General features: G+C 33.8%; 1 protein-coding gene across 3 annotated transcripts in view; it reads left to right on the top strand.

Annotated features, from left to right (window-relative positions):
* The window catches only part of BRINP3 (BMP/retinoic acid inducible neural specific 3), a 400347-nt gene that overhangs the window by 322110 nt on the left and 57798 nt on the right, over nt 1-20439 (top strand). For all 3 annotated transcript variants that reach the window (XM_044266848.1, XM_044266849.1, XM_044266850.1), the window contains exon 7: nt 8707-8929. In XM_044266848.1, coding sequence (XP_044122783.1) covers nt 8707-8929 — 223 coding nt within the window. The remainder of the gene's footprint in view (nt 1-8706; nt 8930-20439) is intronic.

Genomic DNA, 20439 nt, shown 5'->3' with positions numbered 1-20439 from the left:
ACAATTTTCAGTACTGAATGGATCTCTAATTCCTGCAGTTTTGTCAAGTGTACAAAACAAGCAATATCACTTCAAATTTAGCCTTTTGGTAGGAAAGGGAAGCTTCATTTTATCCTTCTTATCTTAATAGACCTTATTTCATAATACGTTAGGGAGCCAATGTTCTCCTATTCTAATTCTTTAGTCAGGGACTGGGAAAATGAAGATGGCATGAGTTAAGGTCCCACTGGGCCCAATTTGAGGGGGACTCAGGGAAAACCTAATTTACTGTCTTACTTCTATAAGGCAGCACACTGATTCCTGGAATGTTCTGGCATTCAGGAGCCCTAAGAATTAATTCACAATGAAAAGGAAAGATTTGCCCCACTTAAACTGTGTTACAGGAGTTCTGAGTCTTTGAAATAATTCAGGACTGGGAATTCAATAGGGCCTCATTCTTCTCTCTCCTGATGACTCAAGTCAGGTCTTAGTCACCAGATTTAATTTTGTTTTCCAGTTATACACATCAAATAGGACCTCAGGGCAATGGTCCTATATTTAAATCCCTGGCTACCATGAGTTGATGAATAATCTATAAAATTCCTACTGGCTAGATCTTTCCAAGTAGCACACTGTACCTGTTGTATATCACAATACCTCTGTTCATTGTACCTCTGATGATTAACAGCTGCTCCTAGGACTCAGTCACAGAGTATTAATTGTATCCTGATTGAAATGAGAATTTTCTGATTTCACCCAGATTTTCACACTAACTGGCATCCCAGCCGACAGAAAACAGCTACAGGATTCATCAGAGATGTCAGCATTCTGTTTCACCAACATGTGTAATGTTTTCTCCAATAAAAATTAGCAAATTCTTGATAGCCTATTGGAAAATTAATCTTAGTATAGTTTCAAAAACTCCCCTGGGTCATGATGGGTGATGGAAGTGGGGTGTGATAAATTTTGGCTTCCCAGTGAAGGCCACTGCGTTGATTAAGATTATTACAAAGGCTGAAAGCAAGACAGCATAAGTCTGTGAGACAAAGAAGAAGGTGCTCTTTCTTGGGGGCCAGGAAACAAGCATTCATAATTAGTGCTTTAAATTATTCCGAGTTAATTTCAGTCCTCCAGTAGATCTACCTTCCAGTTCCCATGTTCCCATGCCTTCCCAATCAGTGTTCTTTCTAACTTTAATTTAACAGATCTGTCAGGAATTTAAATTCAATCTTGGGATCAAAGTTTGTTTTGAAGCCCTACAGCTGCAAGAGATAAAAGAGAACTTTAGCACAGTCTTTGAAAGTCTCCAGCATTCATTCTATTCTTTGAGAAGAAAGTGTAGGCATTTGAGCTCTCTGAGCAAGCCATCTTTATTTGTAGTAACCAACTCACCCTCAGTCTTTGCATTTTTCATGTTCCGCATGCAGTTCAAATGCTGTTTCTGCACATTCTAGATGAGCACAGGTGGTATTTCTATTGTTAGACTTCCACTCGTAATGCCATATGGATTTAAAAAGCCTCGGTCTCAACTAGCGTAGGACACCAAGTATATGTTGTCCCTATTGTCCATGAGAGCTATTGCCAAACCACTTCTGTCTGGCAGATTCTTTGCTGCAAGTAGGAAAAACAGGCTCTAGCCACTCTAATCTGATAAGGAATTCACTAAATGATATTATATAGCATTTGGAATCTTCAAGTAACCTAGAGAGGCATAGTCATGCTACATAGTCAAGATGAAGCCGAAGTTTTACACCAGATTTATTTAGTGAGGTCATCACTGCTAACTGCAATAAATGCTAGACTGTTCTAAACACTACCATTGCTGCTGTAACCACTACTTCCTAAGGCAGTTGCTCTGGGCATCTTCTTTGCTATTGCATCAACAGCTTAAGATTCAAAATCTGCGTGGGTACAACAGATTCCTAAAGCTTATATGATGCACCTACTCTCCTCTGCCTGGGCACTGGGAAAGGCAAGACCTGAGTCTTGAAGGTTTTCTAGTTAAAGCTCTGCTTGGGTAATTCTCAAACATTCCAAAAGGAGTTCATAAACAGGGCAACCCAATGAAGGCCAAATCACCTGGCTCACTGGATTAAAGTATTTATATAAAATATAAAAATGTGCTGTGTCTTTCAGAGAAAAAGAAAGCAGGAAAAACACAACTTACTTCTAGGCAGCTGCTGGGAAATTAGGGTCAGTTTTAGATTTATGCCCTTTTGGACTCATCACTTTGTAGCCTCATAAAATCGGCCGTTCACAAGCTATTGAACAGGCTTGCCATTTACCTTAGGCAGCATTATAGTATTTTGTCAATTTCAGTACAAATTCTATACCCATGACTTACAGAATGGTGTGAAGAGACTTGCACTGATATGTGGCCACTCAAAGTCATACCAGTGATTCACTGTAGAGGTTGGGAAGATTCTAAACTGATATAAATCATTCAAATAGCCCTTGTGAAATGTTTGGATAGTTTAAAAAAAAAACAACTTTGTAAAAGTAAAAATTGAATAATTACAGTCAGAATTATGGAGGGGGTCAAAATTTGTATTCATTGTACTCCCTCGGGGGTCCGATTTTCATTTCCACCCTTGGGAACTTCCTGCCATTCAGGATGCTGATGACCTGGATTTTCTCTCTTTCAACTCTTTTTCACATCAGCCCTCTTTCTACTCACATCCCCACTCGTTTCTCAATTTCGTATGTTACCTGCTTAAGGCCACAATTTCTGTGGTGTCAAGGTTTGCCATTAATGGAGGCAAATCTTTGCTAGTGAAAATCAGAAGACAGAAGAATCCATGGTATCTTCTAGAAAACTGGGTCGCAAGGAACAAAAAGTAACTTCTAACAGGGTCTTCCAGTTGGACAATAACTTGGAAGACCCGTGATGGGAATAATTTGATGTTTATTTCTCAGCTCTGGAGGTAGTACTTAACATAAGGATCAATCTATTTTAGACTAAACCAACAGATTTATAAATTAAAATCCAGCTATAGAAACAGGATGTATTTTTCCATGTGTTCGGGGTACAGTACTGCATTCAGGGTATGGAAGTCGTGTTTGTTTTATTAGCTCATTGCTTATAGGAAATTTGTGTTACTGCAGTTGTTATTAATATGTATTATTTCAGAAAATCCTGCATTCCCAACCATAAGCAGGAGAGTTGCATTTGAAGGCATTAGATTGGTAGTGTCACAAAATCAGAAATGATGATTCTGTTTAAAAACAATGTTTCATAGATTCTTCAAATATATCAGACCCACATTTTTTTGTCTGTTACCTTCTTTCATTTTAAGATGCCTTGTCTCCCTGCATATTTTGCTAGATACTATACAATATTTTATTATGATGATGAGATTGTTTCTATACTTTCAGAATAATTAAAATTGTTATCCATGGTCATTTCTACTGAAAAAATACTTTGATTGTCTCAATATGTTAATTGTTCAGAAAAAAAAATGGATGAAATGTGAACCAACAGGATTTTACTTTTGTATTAACAAACAATTAAATAAGATTGCTTTTTTATTTTTTTATTTTTTTTTTAAAGAATTTTATTTATTTATTTGTCAGAGACAGAGGGAGAGAGAGCAAGTGAGCACAGGCAGACAGAGAGGCAGGCAGAGTCAGAGGGAGAAGCAGGCTCCCTGCCGAGCAAGGAGCCTGATGTGGGACTCGATCCCAGGACCCTGGGATCATGACCTGAGCCGAAGGCAGCTGCTTAACCAACTGAGCCACCCAGGCGTCCCAAGATTGCTTTTTTAAATGTCGGACACATAAGACATGCACATAGTGCATTGATAATTCAGTAGTATTTTAGTATTTTTATATTGATTCACAATATTTATTTGAATTTTAATCAAATAAGACATTCATATGAATTCACAAAAACACCAGTTTCCTCCCTCAGTCCTTCCTACCCATAGTCCTGCTTTCTAATAGAAGCAGATTCTGTTCTGGATTATTTTCATGGATTTATAACTCAAAGAAATTTCTAAATAATGATGAAAAATACCTGGTTACTTTTCTACAATTTTGAGGAAGAAAATTATATGTTCTCAAAGCTCTAAAAAAATTTAGAATGCTTTAGGAGTAAATTGGGTGCCTCAATTGGTTAAGCTTCTTGATCTCAGGATTATGAGTTCAAGTCCTGCATCAAGCTCCACACTGGGTGAGAGGCCTGCTTAAAAAGAAAAAAAAAAAAAAGAATGCACAGCACCTTTGAAAATATACTCTAAATCAGTTCTGAACAGAGATTCTGAATATTTAAAAATACATAATCAGTAATATTGGTCAGTGATTTTCATGCTAATCAATATAGACAGAAACATAAATCAGGGTTTACCTATTTATGACTGGTTATTTTATACCCTGAAACTTTCAGTTTTCTACTTTTACCTATTTAATTCAATTGTGAAGCTTGAGACTAGAGTACAAAAGTATATAGAGTATATAAAGTAGAGTAAATAAATACATAAGATCAATATGTTAATGCCTTAGGTGTTAATAAAAATTTTTGCTAATATTAGAGGTAAGAAAGTAAAGATCATCTGTATTCTACAAACATAATAAAGTCAATAAAATTTACATGAAGGATTAGTGGAGGGATTATTAATTAATTAATTAATATTTAAAGCACTTAAAAGAGTTCTTGTCAAAGTAAGAACTAATGAGAGAGACAAAGGGAGATAGGGATGGGGGATAACAAATTAGTTCCAAAATTAGCTAATTAAATATTGGGCATTAACTAGAGTTACTATCAGGGGAAAGGAGAAAGAAGGATCAAAACTTGTTCAACTATTTAAAAAAAATACTTCATTTTTAATAGAGAAGTAGTACCAGTATAGAGAGTCAAGATGATGGCTCTCTAGTCTTCTATAACTTATTGGAAAAGAGTCACCTAGCCTAATTCTCTTTGCCTCCGCAGAATTCATTCACATCATGCATTTTTCTCCACTTTATTCTTTGCTTCGTGTGAATTCATTTTGTTAAGACCAATTGACTATAAATCCCTCAAGCAAGAGTGTGTTTATTATTGTTGTTGCTGTATTATTTTGTTTCTCCGTAGTCCTCAAGACCATGCTGAGCAAAAGAACTCAGTTGGTACATACTTAACAGGTAGTTCTGAATTAGTGTCTCTCTAATAACCTAGAAATTAAATTTAGTTTTTCTGGGTTATTTTTATATAACATTAATTTGTTTTCTTTTACAAATTTACTCACCCCCAAATGTATGGCTAGTCATTGTTTACTTGCCACTTGAAAAGCAATAGTACTTTACCTTCAAAATGGCTTTCGGCAACAACTGTAGGATAAAAAGTTATTTTGCTCCCCAAATCATTGTATTTTCTTTTTGTAGTTATGTAAATCGCTAATATAACATTTCTTCTGTATCATTCAATTTTCATGTTCACATTCTATAAATATGGATTTTACTAATTGCCAAGCATAAGAGAAAAGATAAATATTTCTGGAGATTCTCTTGGCTTCTATGTAGAATAAATTTCAGAAATGGAAGATGTTATTTTAATATCAGAAATTATCTCAAATCATTTGCCATTTAAAAAAATAAGATGAAAGGTTTATCCATGGTCGCTCTCATGGACCAAAACATCTGTATGCTCTGTGCACAACAGGTGTTTAATAAATGTTTTGAATGACTGTCAGTAGTGACTCTTAATGACTTCATAATGAAGTAATTATTCAAGTGCCATGTTAAAACTGTGTTTCTTAGAAATTACATAGTGATGGTTTTCAGCTGACATATACGATTACATACACTTTGGTAATATAAAATACATTCCATTTTAAAATATTATTTAATTTGAATAAAATTTACTAATTTAGAGGCTTTCAGAATAGTATTATAACAAACAATGAAAATAATTAAAATATGCCTAGCCATGAAACAATAAAGTCTTATCAAAAGTGTTCAAGTAAAAGATGACAATGAAATGAATGATTAGTTTTCCAAGTGGCGACATCTGCTCTGTGAATAATCCAAGAAATGCTTTCCAGTTTCCATGCATCAGTTCTTTTATTCAAAAGAGGGAATTTCTCAAAAGAGACATATGGGACCAAACGAAATGTAGGGTACTGTGAAATTGGAATTTTAAAATGCATCTCTTATTTATACCCTGCTTACTTAAAAAAAAAAAAGATTTACAGCGTATCAAATGGATACATCCTCAAAAAGCTTCCTTCATAAATCAGTTTTTTCCTTTTATTTTGCTTTTTCCTTCTTCTTCCAGTAAGAGTTGATGCCATTAATGTCCAAAAGATGCCAGAGCTCTGTATTCATTTGCTCTAGATGAAGTAATAACTCCAATATACACGAATGTAATTTTTTATTAATTGCCAAAATGTTGTATTTGTAGCATTGATGAAAAGTCTGGATCTGAATATTGAAATAGCTCTAATACATAAAATAAATACAAATTAATTGCTCTAAATATGTATATGTATTAATGTAATTTGCCCAAGTGAATGGCATAAAGAAATGATAATTTGGAGGTTTTAAAACATTGTGTTAGACACACAACCTAGAAATGGCTATTGACACACCTTGTCCAATTCCAGTTAAATAAAAGTAGCTGCAACAGAACATTTAAAACAACTGTTTTTGAGTTGGATATTTAAAACTAACTAAATGGTGATAATTTTAAAAGCTGTTTAGGGCGCCTGGGTGGCTCAGTGGGTTAAGCCGCTGCCTTCGGCTCAAGTCATGATCTCAGGGTCCTGGGATCGAGTCCCACATCGGGCTCTCTGCTCAGCGGGGAGCCTGCTTCCCTTCCTCTCTCTCTGCCTACTTGTGATCTCTCTCTGTTAAATGAATAAATAAAAATCTTTAAAAAAAAAAAAGCTGTTTATAACATCATACAATTTTAAAGTGAAATGAGATTATTATCATCCACAATGGACACTGAAAAATTCAGTTTCAAAAGAGGAAATGAAGGCAAGGAGAGGCTAAGGTTTAATGCATACTATGTAACTTTTTGACTGGTAGAATAATGACTAAAATATCATCTGTCTCACTTGCCAAATAATACTTCTTTAGCCACTGAAAACACTTTAGAAATCTTGTTGTGGGTTCCTGGTTTTGTGGGGAGGTAATTCAGTCATCTACTACAGTGAAATGGGTGCAACATGATATTCTTAATAAAATTGATGTTTTAAAGAAATAGTAAAAGCAATAGAAAGAGGTGGGTTTTTTTGTTTGTTTGTTTTGTTTTTGCTTTTTTTTTTTTGAGTCCCTCTTCATATTTGCTTTGGAAGAAAAAGCAAGGTGGGGGAAAGGCTATACTATCTCTTCTTAGTGTATGAAATTGTTTTAATTGAGGTAAAATTATATAACATAAATTTTGTCATTTTTCTGTATAATTCAGTGACATTAGTTACATTAACAATGTTGTAAAATTGTCACCACAATCTTTTTTCCAACAGGTTTTCATCATCACAAATTGTGTAGCTAATATGCAATAAAGTTGTATCCACTCTTTCCTTACCCCCTGGTAAATTCTAATTTATTTTTTTAGAGATTTTATTTATTTATTTATTTATTTATTTATTTATTTGACAGACAGAGATCACAAGGAGGCAGAGGGGCAGGCAGAGGGAGGGGGAAGCAGGCTCTCCACTGAGCAGAGAGCCTAATGCAGAGCTTGATCCCAGGACACTGAGATCATGACCTGAGTTGAAGGCAGAGTCTTAACCCACTGGGCCACCCAGGCACCGCTCTAATCTATTTTTTATCTCATTGAACATGAAGATTTTAGATATTCTATGTAAGTGGAATCATATAATATTTGTTTTTTTTTTTTTTGGTCTAGCTTATTTCAGTTATATATTTTCAAGGTTTATTCATGCTGTGACATGTATCAGAACTTCATTTTATTTTTATGAGTCAATATTCATTTATGTATATCATAATTAGTATATATATTCACCTATGGATGAATAGTTGGGTTGTTTGCATCTTTTGGCTGTTGTCTCAGCTACCTTTTGTATTTAGATAATTAATAGACAGTGAGATGATTGCTTACTTTAGTGTAGCATTAACTTTTGTTTCTTTGTTGGTTAATCAGACATTTGAAAAGAAAACAATTTCAGATATGATAATTATCAGAATAAAAACAAAGCCAGAATTAGAGCTTTAAATTCTTTAAAAACTTTTCTCTTTGGCATACAGTTTGCTTTTAACTATTTTGTTTGTTTTTTTGTTTAACCAGAATTCATGGCTGACTATTGTATTTTTTTGTTTTAAAAGCGTTCTCTTTTTCTTTGAACATTAATATAATCACTTAGTAATGAACATACATTTTCTATACTGAGTTAATGAAAATATTTCTTTAATATAAAAAACCTAGAAAGGAGTATTGATACTAATGTCAAAAATGAAAGCTAGATTAATGACTTCTACTTGTGGGAGAAAGTTCATTCAAATACCATTGAAAGGAGAACATGGAAAAATTAAATTCAGCTTAAACTTTCTGGCCACACTATTTGTTTTAGTGCAAATTATTTTAATTATCTTTTACCATGAAATTTCTATTTTAAGGGGAATAAAAAAGAAAACAATTCTAAAGCATCAAAAAAAAAATCCCAACTTGCTATTAATTTGCTACACACAAACCAATAGTATTTGTTTTTCTATTAACATATTAAATGTGTTTGGGGAAAAGGGAAAATAATTGTTGTATTAAAGTATGGAATTTTAACATTTTTCCAGATGAATTCAAGTTCTTTATGAAAAGGCTACCCATGAATTATTTCCTCAACACATCTACCATAATGCATTTGTGGACAATGGATTCTAATTTTCAGCGCCGCTATGAACAACTGGAGAACAGCATGAAGCAACTATTCCTAAAGGCGCAGAAAATTGTACACAAGCTCTTTAGCCTTAGCAAGAGGTGTCATAAACAACCCCTCATCAGCTTGCCAAGACAAAGGTAAGACATTTGTGGCATATAGACAACAAAGGATATTGTTTTGACAGTGAACTCTCTTTATTTTCTGAATGCAGATATGGAAATATACATAGCATGGTGTTTTCTTTTAAGTCTCAGAATAACAAATTGGATTTTCCAAAGCAATAATCCAATGGATAACCCATGTACTGACACTTCCTTGCTTTTCATTTTCTTTTATTATCAGAATCAAGAAATCATTCTGTTTCGTGGGGTAGTTAACTAATGATTGTATTACAGTGAACAGAAAAGCACAAACCCTACAGCTATATTGTAAGCCAAGGGAGTAAGCAGAATCATGCAGTGAAATTTCTCAATATATAATTTTCAAATAAAAGAATTTAAAGTTCATTTTCTTTGAGCTGTGCTCATAGTAACATGAATAAACATGAATCAACCTCATTCTACATGAATCTCTGAAAATTGCTGGAAAAACGTGTAACAATTTATATGAATAATGACAGACTCTTAAAATACTTGTGTCTGAGCTAATTTTGCGAAGCGCAGTTTTTGGATTTTGCAACAATTGCTTTGAGAAGTTGTATTTATTTATTTGAAGTCAGATTTTTAGAAAAATACAGCAAAATAAAAAGCTAAGGGAAATATAGGAAAATATCACCAAACAAACTTTTATCTATGTTATTATCTCTGTTACATAAAGCTTGAATTTTGATTTGATGCTTAATTATGAGAAGAAATCTATTATTACAGATTTTTTCACTGAAGAAAAAGAATACTGAAAGTCTATACATCTTTTCAAAGTCAAATTTCAAAATAGATCATTGGCATCATTTTTGTAATTCAGAAGTTTTTAGATTACTCAAAATTTATGTAAATACCACATCTTAAGAACATTTTTGTTGTCCCAAAAAGCAACCTAGTACCAATTAGCAATCCTTCCCCACACTAGCACACCCAGCCAAGGGAGATTTGCCTCTAGAAATTTGTCTAATCTACTATCTGTCCCAAGAATTTGCCTATTTTTAACATTTCATATAAATAGAGTCATATAGTACACGGTCTTTTGTGACTGGCTTCTGTTACGTAGTGTAGTGCTTTCGGGTTTATCTGTATTGTAGATATCAGCGGTGTGGGTACATTACATTTGTATTCTCCATTAATTTATTTGTTGATAGACGTTTGGGTTGTTTCCACTTTTGTGCTAGTAAGAATAATGTTGCTGTGAGCATTCGTGTACATTTTTTTTTTTAAGTGGACATGGTTGTTTATTTTCTTGGGTATATACCTAAGAGTGAAATTGAGGTCATAAGATAACTTTATATTTAAGATTTTGAGTGGATGCCAAAATATTTTCAAAGGTGGTTGCTCCATTTTGTATTTCCACCAGCCACGAGTGATAGTTCCAAATGTTCCACATCCTCACTAATACTTTGTTTTGTTTTGTTTTTAAACAAAACAAATACAGCTAGAGCAGGATATAAACATCTGAAGTTCAGGAGAAATTTGAACAACTGGAATGGCAATTATCAGTGCATGTAAAATTGTGAGATTGGAATATAATACGGGGTGCCTAGGCAGCACAGATGGTTAAGCCTCCAACTCTTGGTTTCCGCTTAGGTTGTGATCTCAGGATCATGAGATGGAGCCCTTCCCAGTACATTTATTTCAAAGTGGGATGCTGCCCAGGGCAGAGTCTGCTTCCAAATCTCTTTTCCTCCCTCTTGTGCTCTCTCTCACTCTCTGTCTCTAAAATAAATAAAACTTTAAAAAAAAAAAAAAAGGAAAATACATAGAATCTGAAGATATGTTTAAGGGGTGAGGGGAGAAATGGAAACTGAAAAGGAACAGATAGTGGGATAAAATATATCATGAGAGCTACATTAATTCTAGTAAAAATAAATAAAACTTAAACATACAAAGATGTTATGAAAGTACAGGATTTGTAAGAAAAGTATGAAAATATGAAAAAATCCAAGTTGGATTTATACAGAATAAATAAGCAGAGTAAAATAAAGATGATAAAAAGGAATAAAAGAAAGATACATTATTTGGTTAAATGAAAAATAAATGGAACTAAATTTAATAAACTATAGAAATATATATTTGTTCTCTAATACTTTTAACCTAAGTAAGTCAGAAATCACCAGAGGCTTTCCTTAACTTTCTCTTTTTTTAATTAAGCGTAATTCCTATGTTGGCTATAACTCATTACACACACACAAAATGCAGACTTCTTGCTAGACAAAAGATTTTGTTGAATTAAAATTTCTTTCCATCACAATTCTTCTTTTACTAGGAATGTGGGATTTATTTCTGTTTTCCTTTTTTTTTTTCAATTTTAATAGAATGTTATAAAATGACATTAGGGAACAATAACAACAACAAACCAGGTACTACAATCTGTTAGTAGGATACAATGGAAAAAATGTTCAGATATTTGTGAAATATGTTTGCAAAATTTTCTGAAAAAAGTAAGTAGATAAGCAATACCTGTAATTCATTTCCATTTGAGATTTTATTTTTGGTCCTTCCTTTAAGGAACTTTTCTCAACTTTTTTCTTGACATCATCACACCCTTAGTATTGTTTAAAATGTGGAACAATAGGGGTGCCTGGGTGGCTCAGTGGGTTAAGCCGCTGCCTTCGGCTCAGGTCATGATCCCGGGGTCCTGGGATCGAGTCCCACATGGGGCTCTCTGCTCAGCGGGGGCCCTGCTTCTCTCTCTCTCTCTGCCTGCCTCTCTGTCTTCTTGTGATCTCTGTCTGTCAAATAAACAAAATCTTTAAAAAAAAATAAAATAAAATAAAATGTGGAACAATAAGGAAAACCAAACAAAATGAGACCTGCAAAATGAACCTCAATGAGTAAGATGATTTCTTGACACTTTCTCTATAAAGACATGTAGGTTGAAGTTTTTCTTTGTAGTGCATAGTGTAATTCATCCTTGAAATAAAACAGGATACTCACTCAGATTAATCTCACCAAGTTTATACTGAATCACTGTTACTTTCATGAATTCATGTGACATCAAAATCCTCATTCTTACTTGAATAAATTGTGAAGCCTGTGGTAATCTGCCTTCTTTGAGGTAGTTTACTTTTGCTGCTATTCTAGAACTTTTGAGATAAGGAATAATGACATATTCTCGTCATTAAAGAAAAATAATTAAAGCAATTATTAAAAATATTCATACATAATCCCTACAAAATAATTCAACTCCATTATTTTTTGCTGTTATCAACTCTCATTATCTTGTGCTGTTGTATATTCTTCACAGAATTGCCAAGGATACTTAGAAATAGTACATTGGATGTATGTTGGTAAAAGTTTAACAACCAACTTTCTAGCGGGGATAAGAATCCTAATTTATAGCATTTGCCAATTCTTGTGATATGCATAATTGGCTCTCCTGAGCCAATATATGCAGGTAGCAGCAAACCACTAAGAATTGATTAAAATATTTTTATGAAATGATCTCTTCTTCATTAATAGTGGAAGATGAGATAAGATAAAATCCCTTCTCTAACATCACAGGGTAAAATAAGTTTAGGTCTATGTTATTCTTATCTGAGAAATATGTCGTGCACTTCCTATATATGCTCAACAGTGGGGTTTAACAAATTGGCATGTGGGCTGTAACTGGACCTCCACCTCTTTTTGTATCAGTCCCTAAGGAAAGACTGCTCCTTACATTTCAAATTGTTAAAAAAAAATCAAAAGTAGAAAGGCATTTTTTGGTTAATGAGAACTGTATGGAACTAACATTTTGATATCCATAAATGAAGAAACACACTCATTCATTTACATATTGTCTATGGCTACTTTCCAACTATAATGGCAGAACTAGATAGTTGCCACGTGGTTATATGGTCCTGAAACCCTATAGCATTTGTTGTCTGGTTCCTTATAGAACAAACGTTTGCTGACATATGTTCTAACATTTACTCTATCTTTAAAAGTGTTATTGAGTGTTTTAAAAGTATTTAATCCATATATCATTGAAATATTTAATGTTATGAATACATGCTATGCTAAATACAGGATATTGTAACTTAAGTTTTCATTATGTGGAGTGCAAACCAGATTGAATCCTGAATCGTGAGTGTTTATCAAATAATATTGAATATTTTACTAGTAATTTCTCTAGTGTATATATGTATGTATATACACACATATGTAATATCTATGTATAGATATGTAATGTATTATATATAATATAGATGGGATATAAATATACGTGTATATACATATGTTTGTTTATTAACCACCCGTGGCTTTTGTATAATATACATACAAATATATAAATATATACATTATGTATACACATGCATATGTATTTTTAACTAATATAACACCCATAGGAGTAGTCTAAAACCCTATAGATCAAAATGATTTTATTCAAATGCCATTTCAAATTGATACACAAATATGGAGTTTGGATTATTTCATAAAGTCAGTCAACTTTCCATTTTTCCCTCCCTCTACTCCTGATCTCTAATTCTAGTACAATTCAGAATGATACTATGATCATGAACTAAGGGGAAGAACAAAAAACAAAATCAAAAATGAACACTTGAGAAACGAAAATGAGTTTAAAGATTTAACAGTGTCTTTGGGTAAAAGAGGATAAAATAAGTCTGGATAGCTGAAATGAACTATAGCTGTTAATGTGTTCGGGAAGGATTGACCTGACCACTGGAACACTCTGAAAATATGAGAGTCAGGCAGTTTATAGAAAATCTGAATGTTTGGTTATCTGCTGGAGTTCCTAGACATAGCTCTCAAATCCAAGGATAACAAGTGCTCAATAAATATTTGATAAAATCTCTGTGATATGTTTTCTAATATTTTAGTTCAACTTCTAGAATCATAGGACAGTGAGTTGTCATTTTATATAAAATGTTTCCTAATCTATATAAATGGATCGCCTGTTACAATATGCATATCATGTTCTGTTTGTTTTGCCATTAAGCAGGTGAATTCCTTCCCTCATTCTTTCAAAGGGACATGAAACAGTGTGTTAGTTAGCTGTCCTAACAAAATACCCAGAGGGTAGTGGCTTATAAATAGTCGGCAGTTCTGGAGGCTAGAAGTCCCAGTCAAGGTGCCAACATGGTAGGGCTCTGGTAAAGGCTTTCCCTCTTCAGCGCTGCAAACTGCTAATTTCTAGGTATGTCTTCACATCACGGAGCGATGAGATATCTCTTTGGAGTTTTATTTATAAAAATACTAATCCCATGGGGTGCCTTGGGTGGCTCAATTGGTTAAGTGCCTTTCTTCAGCTCAGGTCATGATCCCAGGGCCCTGGGATCAAGCCCCAGATGTGGCTCCCTGATGAATGGGAGGCATGCTTCTCCCTCCTTCCTGCTGATGTTTTCTGTGGCTATCTTTGTCATTCTCTCTCTCTCCCAAAAGATAAATAAATAAATAAATAAATAAAATCTTAAAAAAAAACCAAAACCAATCCCATTCACAATGGCTCTATCCTGATGACTGAAACACCTCCCAAAGTCTCCAACTCATAATACCATCATCTGGGGGGTTAAGATTCCAACATGCGAATTTTGAGAGAACACAAACATTCAGACCATAGCTGAAAGGCCCATCTCACCTATCAGTAAGATCTTGGGTGATGGGTATGAGAGGGGTAACCAACCACCTCTTGCAGAAATCCTGTCTGTGGTGGATGACAGAGAAGCTGGCATGTAGACTCAATCTGGGACAGAAAATTCAAGTATCATTCAAACCCTTATTTCCACTTGACCCCTAAATCCAGTACATTTCTGGCTCTGAGACTTTGTTATACAACTGTTTTTATTTCTAAATGAAAAATGACTCTTTCTGTCCCATATGTGTCACCAAGTATTTACAACTCTGTAATGCATGCAAGGAAAATAGAAATTTTAATATTTTCAAAGTGAAAATGAGAATGGTATTTATATCTGACATGCAGAAATAATGTGCAAAAATCCTTTAAATCATATTTGTTTTTCTCTTCAATATCTTTTCATCTCATTGCAGCCTATTTTCTTATTTCCTTTTCTCCTTTTCTGAATACCCAGACATTTTTTTTTTCTTTTAACCCTCTCTCTTTATTGACTTTCATTTATTCAATATAACCCCTCTTTACTGAAATCTTTCTATATTTTTGTTATGCAGAGTGATTTGGTGTTCTTAGAAAATCAATTTACAACTTCTTGCTAATCTATAGTACCTCCCCACATTAAGCCAGCTTTCTTTTTTAATGAATTAGAGGGTTGCCTGTAACAGATTTTTTTCTCTTTTTTTTTCATACTTCCAATAATATGTAATATCTGATTTATCCTTGCAATGATATTCTGTTATACCATTAAACTGACTCAAATTGGTTCCCTTCACTTATAATAATAGGGGAAATTTTGAATAGATATAAAATCTAATAAAAACCTGGATCCATTTTGAATATGTCCTGAAAGCAATAAAAATGAAGTATAAAAATGTGATTTGTCCGTGGTAACAAATATCTTCTAGCTGCCATAAAGTTTATTTGAGATAGAGAAGTACTTCAAACTGCAATGCTATAAATATGTTTGGTTTTCTCTTTATTTTTACAGTTAGTTTTGCCAAAGTCCATGTGTTATTACAGCATGTAGATGATCTTCCAATGCACCATTATTACACAATGTTGTTGTTATTCAATGTGTAACATTCTTACACACTTTTGAGAAAGACGTTTTGAGAGAATATTGGCCCAGGAACGAGGACAATGAAAAAGTATAAGTTGTTGCCAAGTTTTAATGGTGCATTACAAAACTAATAAAGAAACTAATAATTACAGAACATTAAAAGCAACAATATAAGGTAATATAGCTATTAAACATTGAGGAAAAATCAAATTTTACTTGGCACAGGAACCAAATGGAAATATGTGAAGATATACTGCAACTTCCCATTTTATGAACAGTAGAATTATAGAAGTGAAAATAATTTTAAGTCATTACAGGACATTTCTATAAGTAATTTCATTCATTCAAGAAAAGCAGACAGGGATTACAATCCTTATCTTGTATTAAAATATATAATCTGGAGAAAACAAAAGATTTTGTTGTTTCTCTAATAATGAAGAGAGATAAAATTCAGTGAGACAAAATAATTCATGTATGATGTTACAGTTATTCCTAAATAGCATAGATTAAACGTGCTTAGAAAAGACATTTACACATAAGTAACATTTGCTAGCCTGGACAAGAATAATTATAAGATTATAGGTACTATACCTTGACTAAAAAGAGGAAAGGCTGGGTGGAAGTGTATTTCTTTTTTTTTTTAAAGATTTTATTTATTTATTTGACAGAGAGAGATCACAAGTAGGCAGAGAGGCAGGCAGAGAGAGAGAGGAGGAAGCAGGCTCCCCGCTGAGCAGAGAGCCCGATGCGGGACTCGATCCCAGGACCCTGAGATCATGACCTGAGCCGAAGGCAGCGGCTTAACCCACTGAGCCACCCAGGCGCCCTGGAAGTGTATTTCGTCTAGGTCATTTTAATGACCTTTATTTCAATCTTGAAGAGTCACACTATGCAATGAGTTAAGAAAAATCCTCTTTCTTCTTTGGGAAATATGGAGTTGAGAGCTCAGTACTCTTCCTACTTACTTTCCACAATGTTTGTGGCTATTTGAGCTCAAGTCCCAACCATGCACTACTCTACCCTCATCTCCCCCTCCCCAGCTAGTAACGTGAATCATAGTTTCCTTTTAGTTGTGCTATGTGCACAACAGCTTGAACACTTACTCCTAAGAGCCCATATTTGCTAAAAATTAAGACTAATTACTTTATAGTAGATGAACAAAGTTCTGTTTTTAAAATGTTGTTTAATAAAATAATTATTTTCTCTATATTATTTTAAATGGCATTTATCTTAAAATCTATTTCATAGTCATTTACTTTTTTCTGGTTCTGATTTTTTTCTGATTTTCTTATCATATTCAAAAATCAATTTGAACTAAGTTTTTATAAATGTATATTTTCAAGTGTCTTGGTGACTTCATATATGTAATGAAAACCATGATTTTAAACTAGGCATTGGTAATGGTCACACAGAATTTAAAGAATTATTTGGTATCAAAGAATCAATGAATTCTGTAATATTTAAGGAATGGATCTGTAATTTAAGTCCTTAAGTTGGCCAATTGCTTGTAGTTGATTTTAGACTACAAAATTTTGACAGTCAAACATATCGTTAAAAAATTAGATAATAGCAAATTTAGTTACACAGTGCTTCCTGAGATCACAATCCATTGCTAGTATGTCAAGAGAAACATCCCAGGTCCTTTGCACTGGTCTTTGGAGAAAGAAGACAACAATGATGTAAGAACAATTATCCAACTTCATTATTTCAATTACATTGTTCACAGTATACCAATATACTGGTTCAGACAACACCGTTTTCAAGTTAACAATGCTTAAAATAGGAGGAGAATCAGAATTAAAAGTCTTTATAATTTTCTTAGGGCAATTTTCATTTTTACTTACATGTTTTATCCTATCACCATTCCCCCTTTATCCTCAAAGGAAGAAAAGAAAATTGAGTGACAAAGTGTTCCTACTTCCTGGTATCAGATGTGATATCCAGGTGACACGTACATAAAACATTCTGCTGCTTTATATGCCTTCAGTGTAGCTTTTCTGTCATCTTAATAGCAAATCCTGTAGCTCAAACTTCTATGACTTTGACCAGCAGATGTCAAACTAGTTGGTCTCAGGACCCCCTTATACTCTTAAAAATTATGGAGAAATTCAAAGAGTCTTTGTGTATGATAGAGAGAAATCCCTGTTTATATATGTATATATACATATATGTATATATATGCACATATGTACACATACATATATATGCATATACATATACATGCACATATTTACTATAGTAAAAATTGAAATAGAAATTTAAAAAAAGTATTTGTTAATACAATTTCAAAGAACTAAGTATGATCATTGCATGTTAATATATATAACATTTAAATCTGAGTGATCTCTGCAGAATTGTGTAATATTTGACTTAAGAGAGAATAGCTAAATTTTCACGGCCGTGTCTCTGTGCAATTGGTTGCAAATTGTAATTTTGTAATCTCACACAGATTTATTGGAGAAGTGAGTATTGTAATAGCTTTTTCAGATAATTGTGGATATTACTATTTATACTGCACCAAAAACTCAACAAGTGAAGATTTTTATAAAGTTATATGTAATTTGGAATCTAAAACAATGTGATTAACATTTTGGCATCTCTTACATCAAATTATTTTGTCTATCTTGAACTTCAAAATGGATCTTTAACCATGCATATGAAATCATGTGTCAGTCATTTGGAAAATATTGATGCACTCCGTTTTGAAGATCTTCCAAATGTTGACAACATATCATTATAAAATAATACAAAACTTCATTCCTTAATATCCTCATTGCGTTCATGAGAAAAGTATTTATTGGAAGCCGTCACTCTCACTGTTGAAGTTACAAGTTTTCCAAATATCTAATTTCCACTTGAAAACTATACTTTTAACACTGATATTAAATATGTCAGTGGTTTGTCTCGAAGTGATAGGTTTGTTTCTTTCAGTTTTGACAACGGATCTGCCAAGTATCCGAGTCTGGTTAAACCAGTTTGTCAATTATTCTTTCAAGTAAAAATGGTTTGCCATGTGGGTGCCTGGGTGGCTCAGTGGGTTAAGCCGCTGCCTTCGGCTCAGGTCATGATCTCAGGGTCCTGGGATCGAGTCCCGCATCGGGCTCTCTGCTCAGCAGGGAGCCTGCTTCCTCCTCTCTCTCTCTGCCTGCCTCTCTGCCTGCCTCTCTGCCTGCTTGTAATCTCTCTCTGTCAAATAAATAAATAAATAAATCTTTAAAAAAAAAAAAAAATGGTTTGCCATGAAAAAAATGCTTACCTCAGCTTGCAACTGAAACAATTGCACAGGTGTTTTGCCTCAAGGCAACCATTATAGTTCAGTGTGTAACACAAGTGCTTTATTCATATTCCCATTTTGTTCTGACATATGGATTTGTACTGAAAATTGAGACACAATACACTTTTTTATACTGCTTCACCAGGAGCATTTTTAACTGAAACTGGCTTTCTTTCTGTTCTTCAAGTATGTGGCGGAAAATGCTCTATGCCTACTAGCACAGCCATTTTGGTTCCACGGCTTTTCTTCATGCTAAGTCTCCAGCAACAGTTTTGCTTTTCACATCAATGCAAATGTCAACACAATGTAAAAGAAAAATAATGTCTTGGGATTTCTATGAACTAGTTTTCACCTTGTGTATCCTCTGATAAGATCTTGCCTCCACTTCCTTACTTCCCACATACCCACACTGAGATCTAGGTGAACCAACCCAATAATGTTGCCCTAGATCAATTTCAACTCCTCGGAAGGACCTAACAGACCCCACCCAAATTGGGGGGCTATAATAGTGACTATCTGTCTTCTTCCTTTCCTTTCTCTGCCTTCTTCCTTTCCTTCTCTTTCTTCACTAACACAGCCCCTGGTTTTAGCAGAACTCATACTACACCATGCCCCTGGGTTTTCTTGAACCAAGGGTGGAGAATTCTTGTCAAGCAGAAGTGGAAGGAATACATGAAACTTCTAAACTGTATTCTTAAAGGAAGAGGAATGGATGCCATCTACTTATTTTCTTCCCCCTGGATAAAATGAAAATGTGATGGGTTGGAATTAAAAGTGATGACATGAAGAAACTTGTTAAGGATAGTAAGACCTGGGGGTGCCTGGTGGCTCAGTAGGTTAACTCTGACTTTGGCTCAGGTCATGATCTCAGGGTCCTGGGATCAAGCCCTGCATCAGGCTCCCTGGCTTTCCCACCCCCCTGCCTATTTGTGAAGAAACGAAAAGAAAGATAGTAAAACCCAATCTTTTTGAAGCTACCAAATCAGTCCTGAACTGTTGATGTTTGTACTGTTATTAAGAGAGGAATGAAACTGCATTTTTTCTGAGCCAGTATTATCTGGCTTATGTTACTACAGCCAAACTTGCATCCTAATAACAAAAAGACTTTACTGAATGGCCTCCAAGTCCTTTAATATTATGGAATCCGTGATTTAATTAAAAATGACATTTATATGATTAATACAAGGGGTTTTTGCTGAGAACAATTTTATATGGAACTGTAGGAAAAAGGCAGGATATTAATTTTCCTTACATTTCTATGTTACAAAAGAATGTTTTGTATAATTTTTTTGTGCTTCAGCCACTCCATGATGAGCCCCAGGCACATGCTAAGGAACAACTAGCAGCATATTTAAAGAGTTTAATGTTTAGATATCTTCAATGTGTGATTGAGAAATGTAAAATATATAGATAATAATTATAAAGTACTCAACACATGGGAGTGATTAAATAATTATTATTTAACTTTCCAAAACTGAAGACACTATTTCTTTGGTGTAGGTGTTTCTAATATATTAACAAGTTTTCTTCAAAATGTACTTTTATATGTTTCATAGTCAAAATAAAATTTGTCATAAAGGTAATAATATAAA

This window comes from Neovison vison, chromosome 10, assembly GCF_020171115.1.
Source record: "Neovison vison isolate M4711 chromosome 10, ASM_NN_V1, whole genome shotgun sequence".
Taxonomy (NCBI): Eukaryota; Metazoa; Chordata; class Mammalia; order Carnivora; family Mustelidae; genus Neogale; species Neogale vison.
This window is presented reverse-complemented; position numbering and strand designations above follow the sequence as displayed.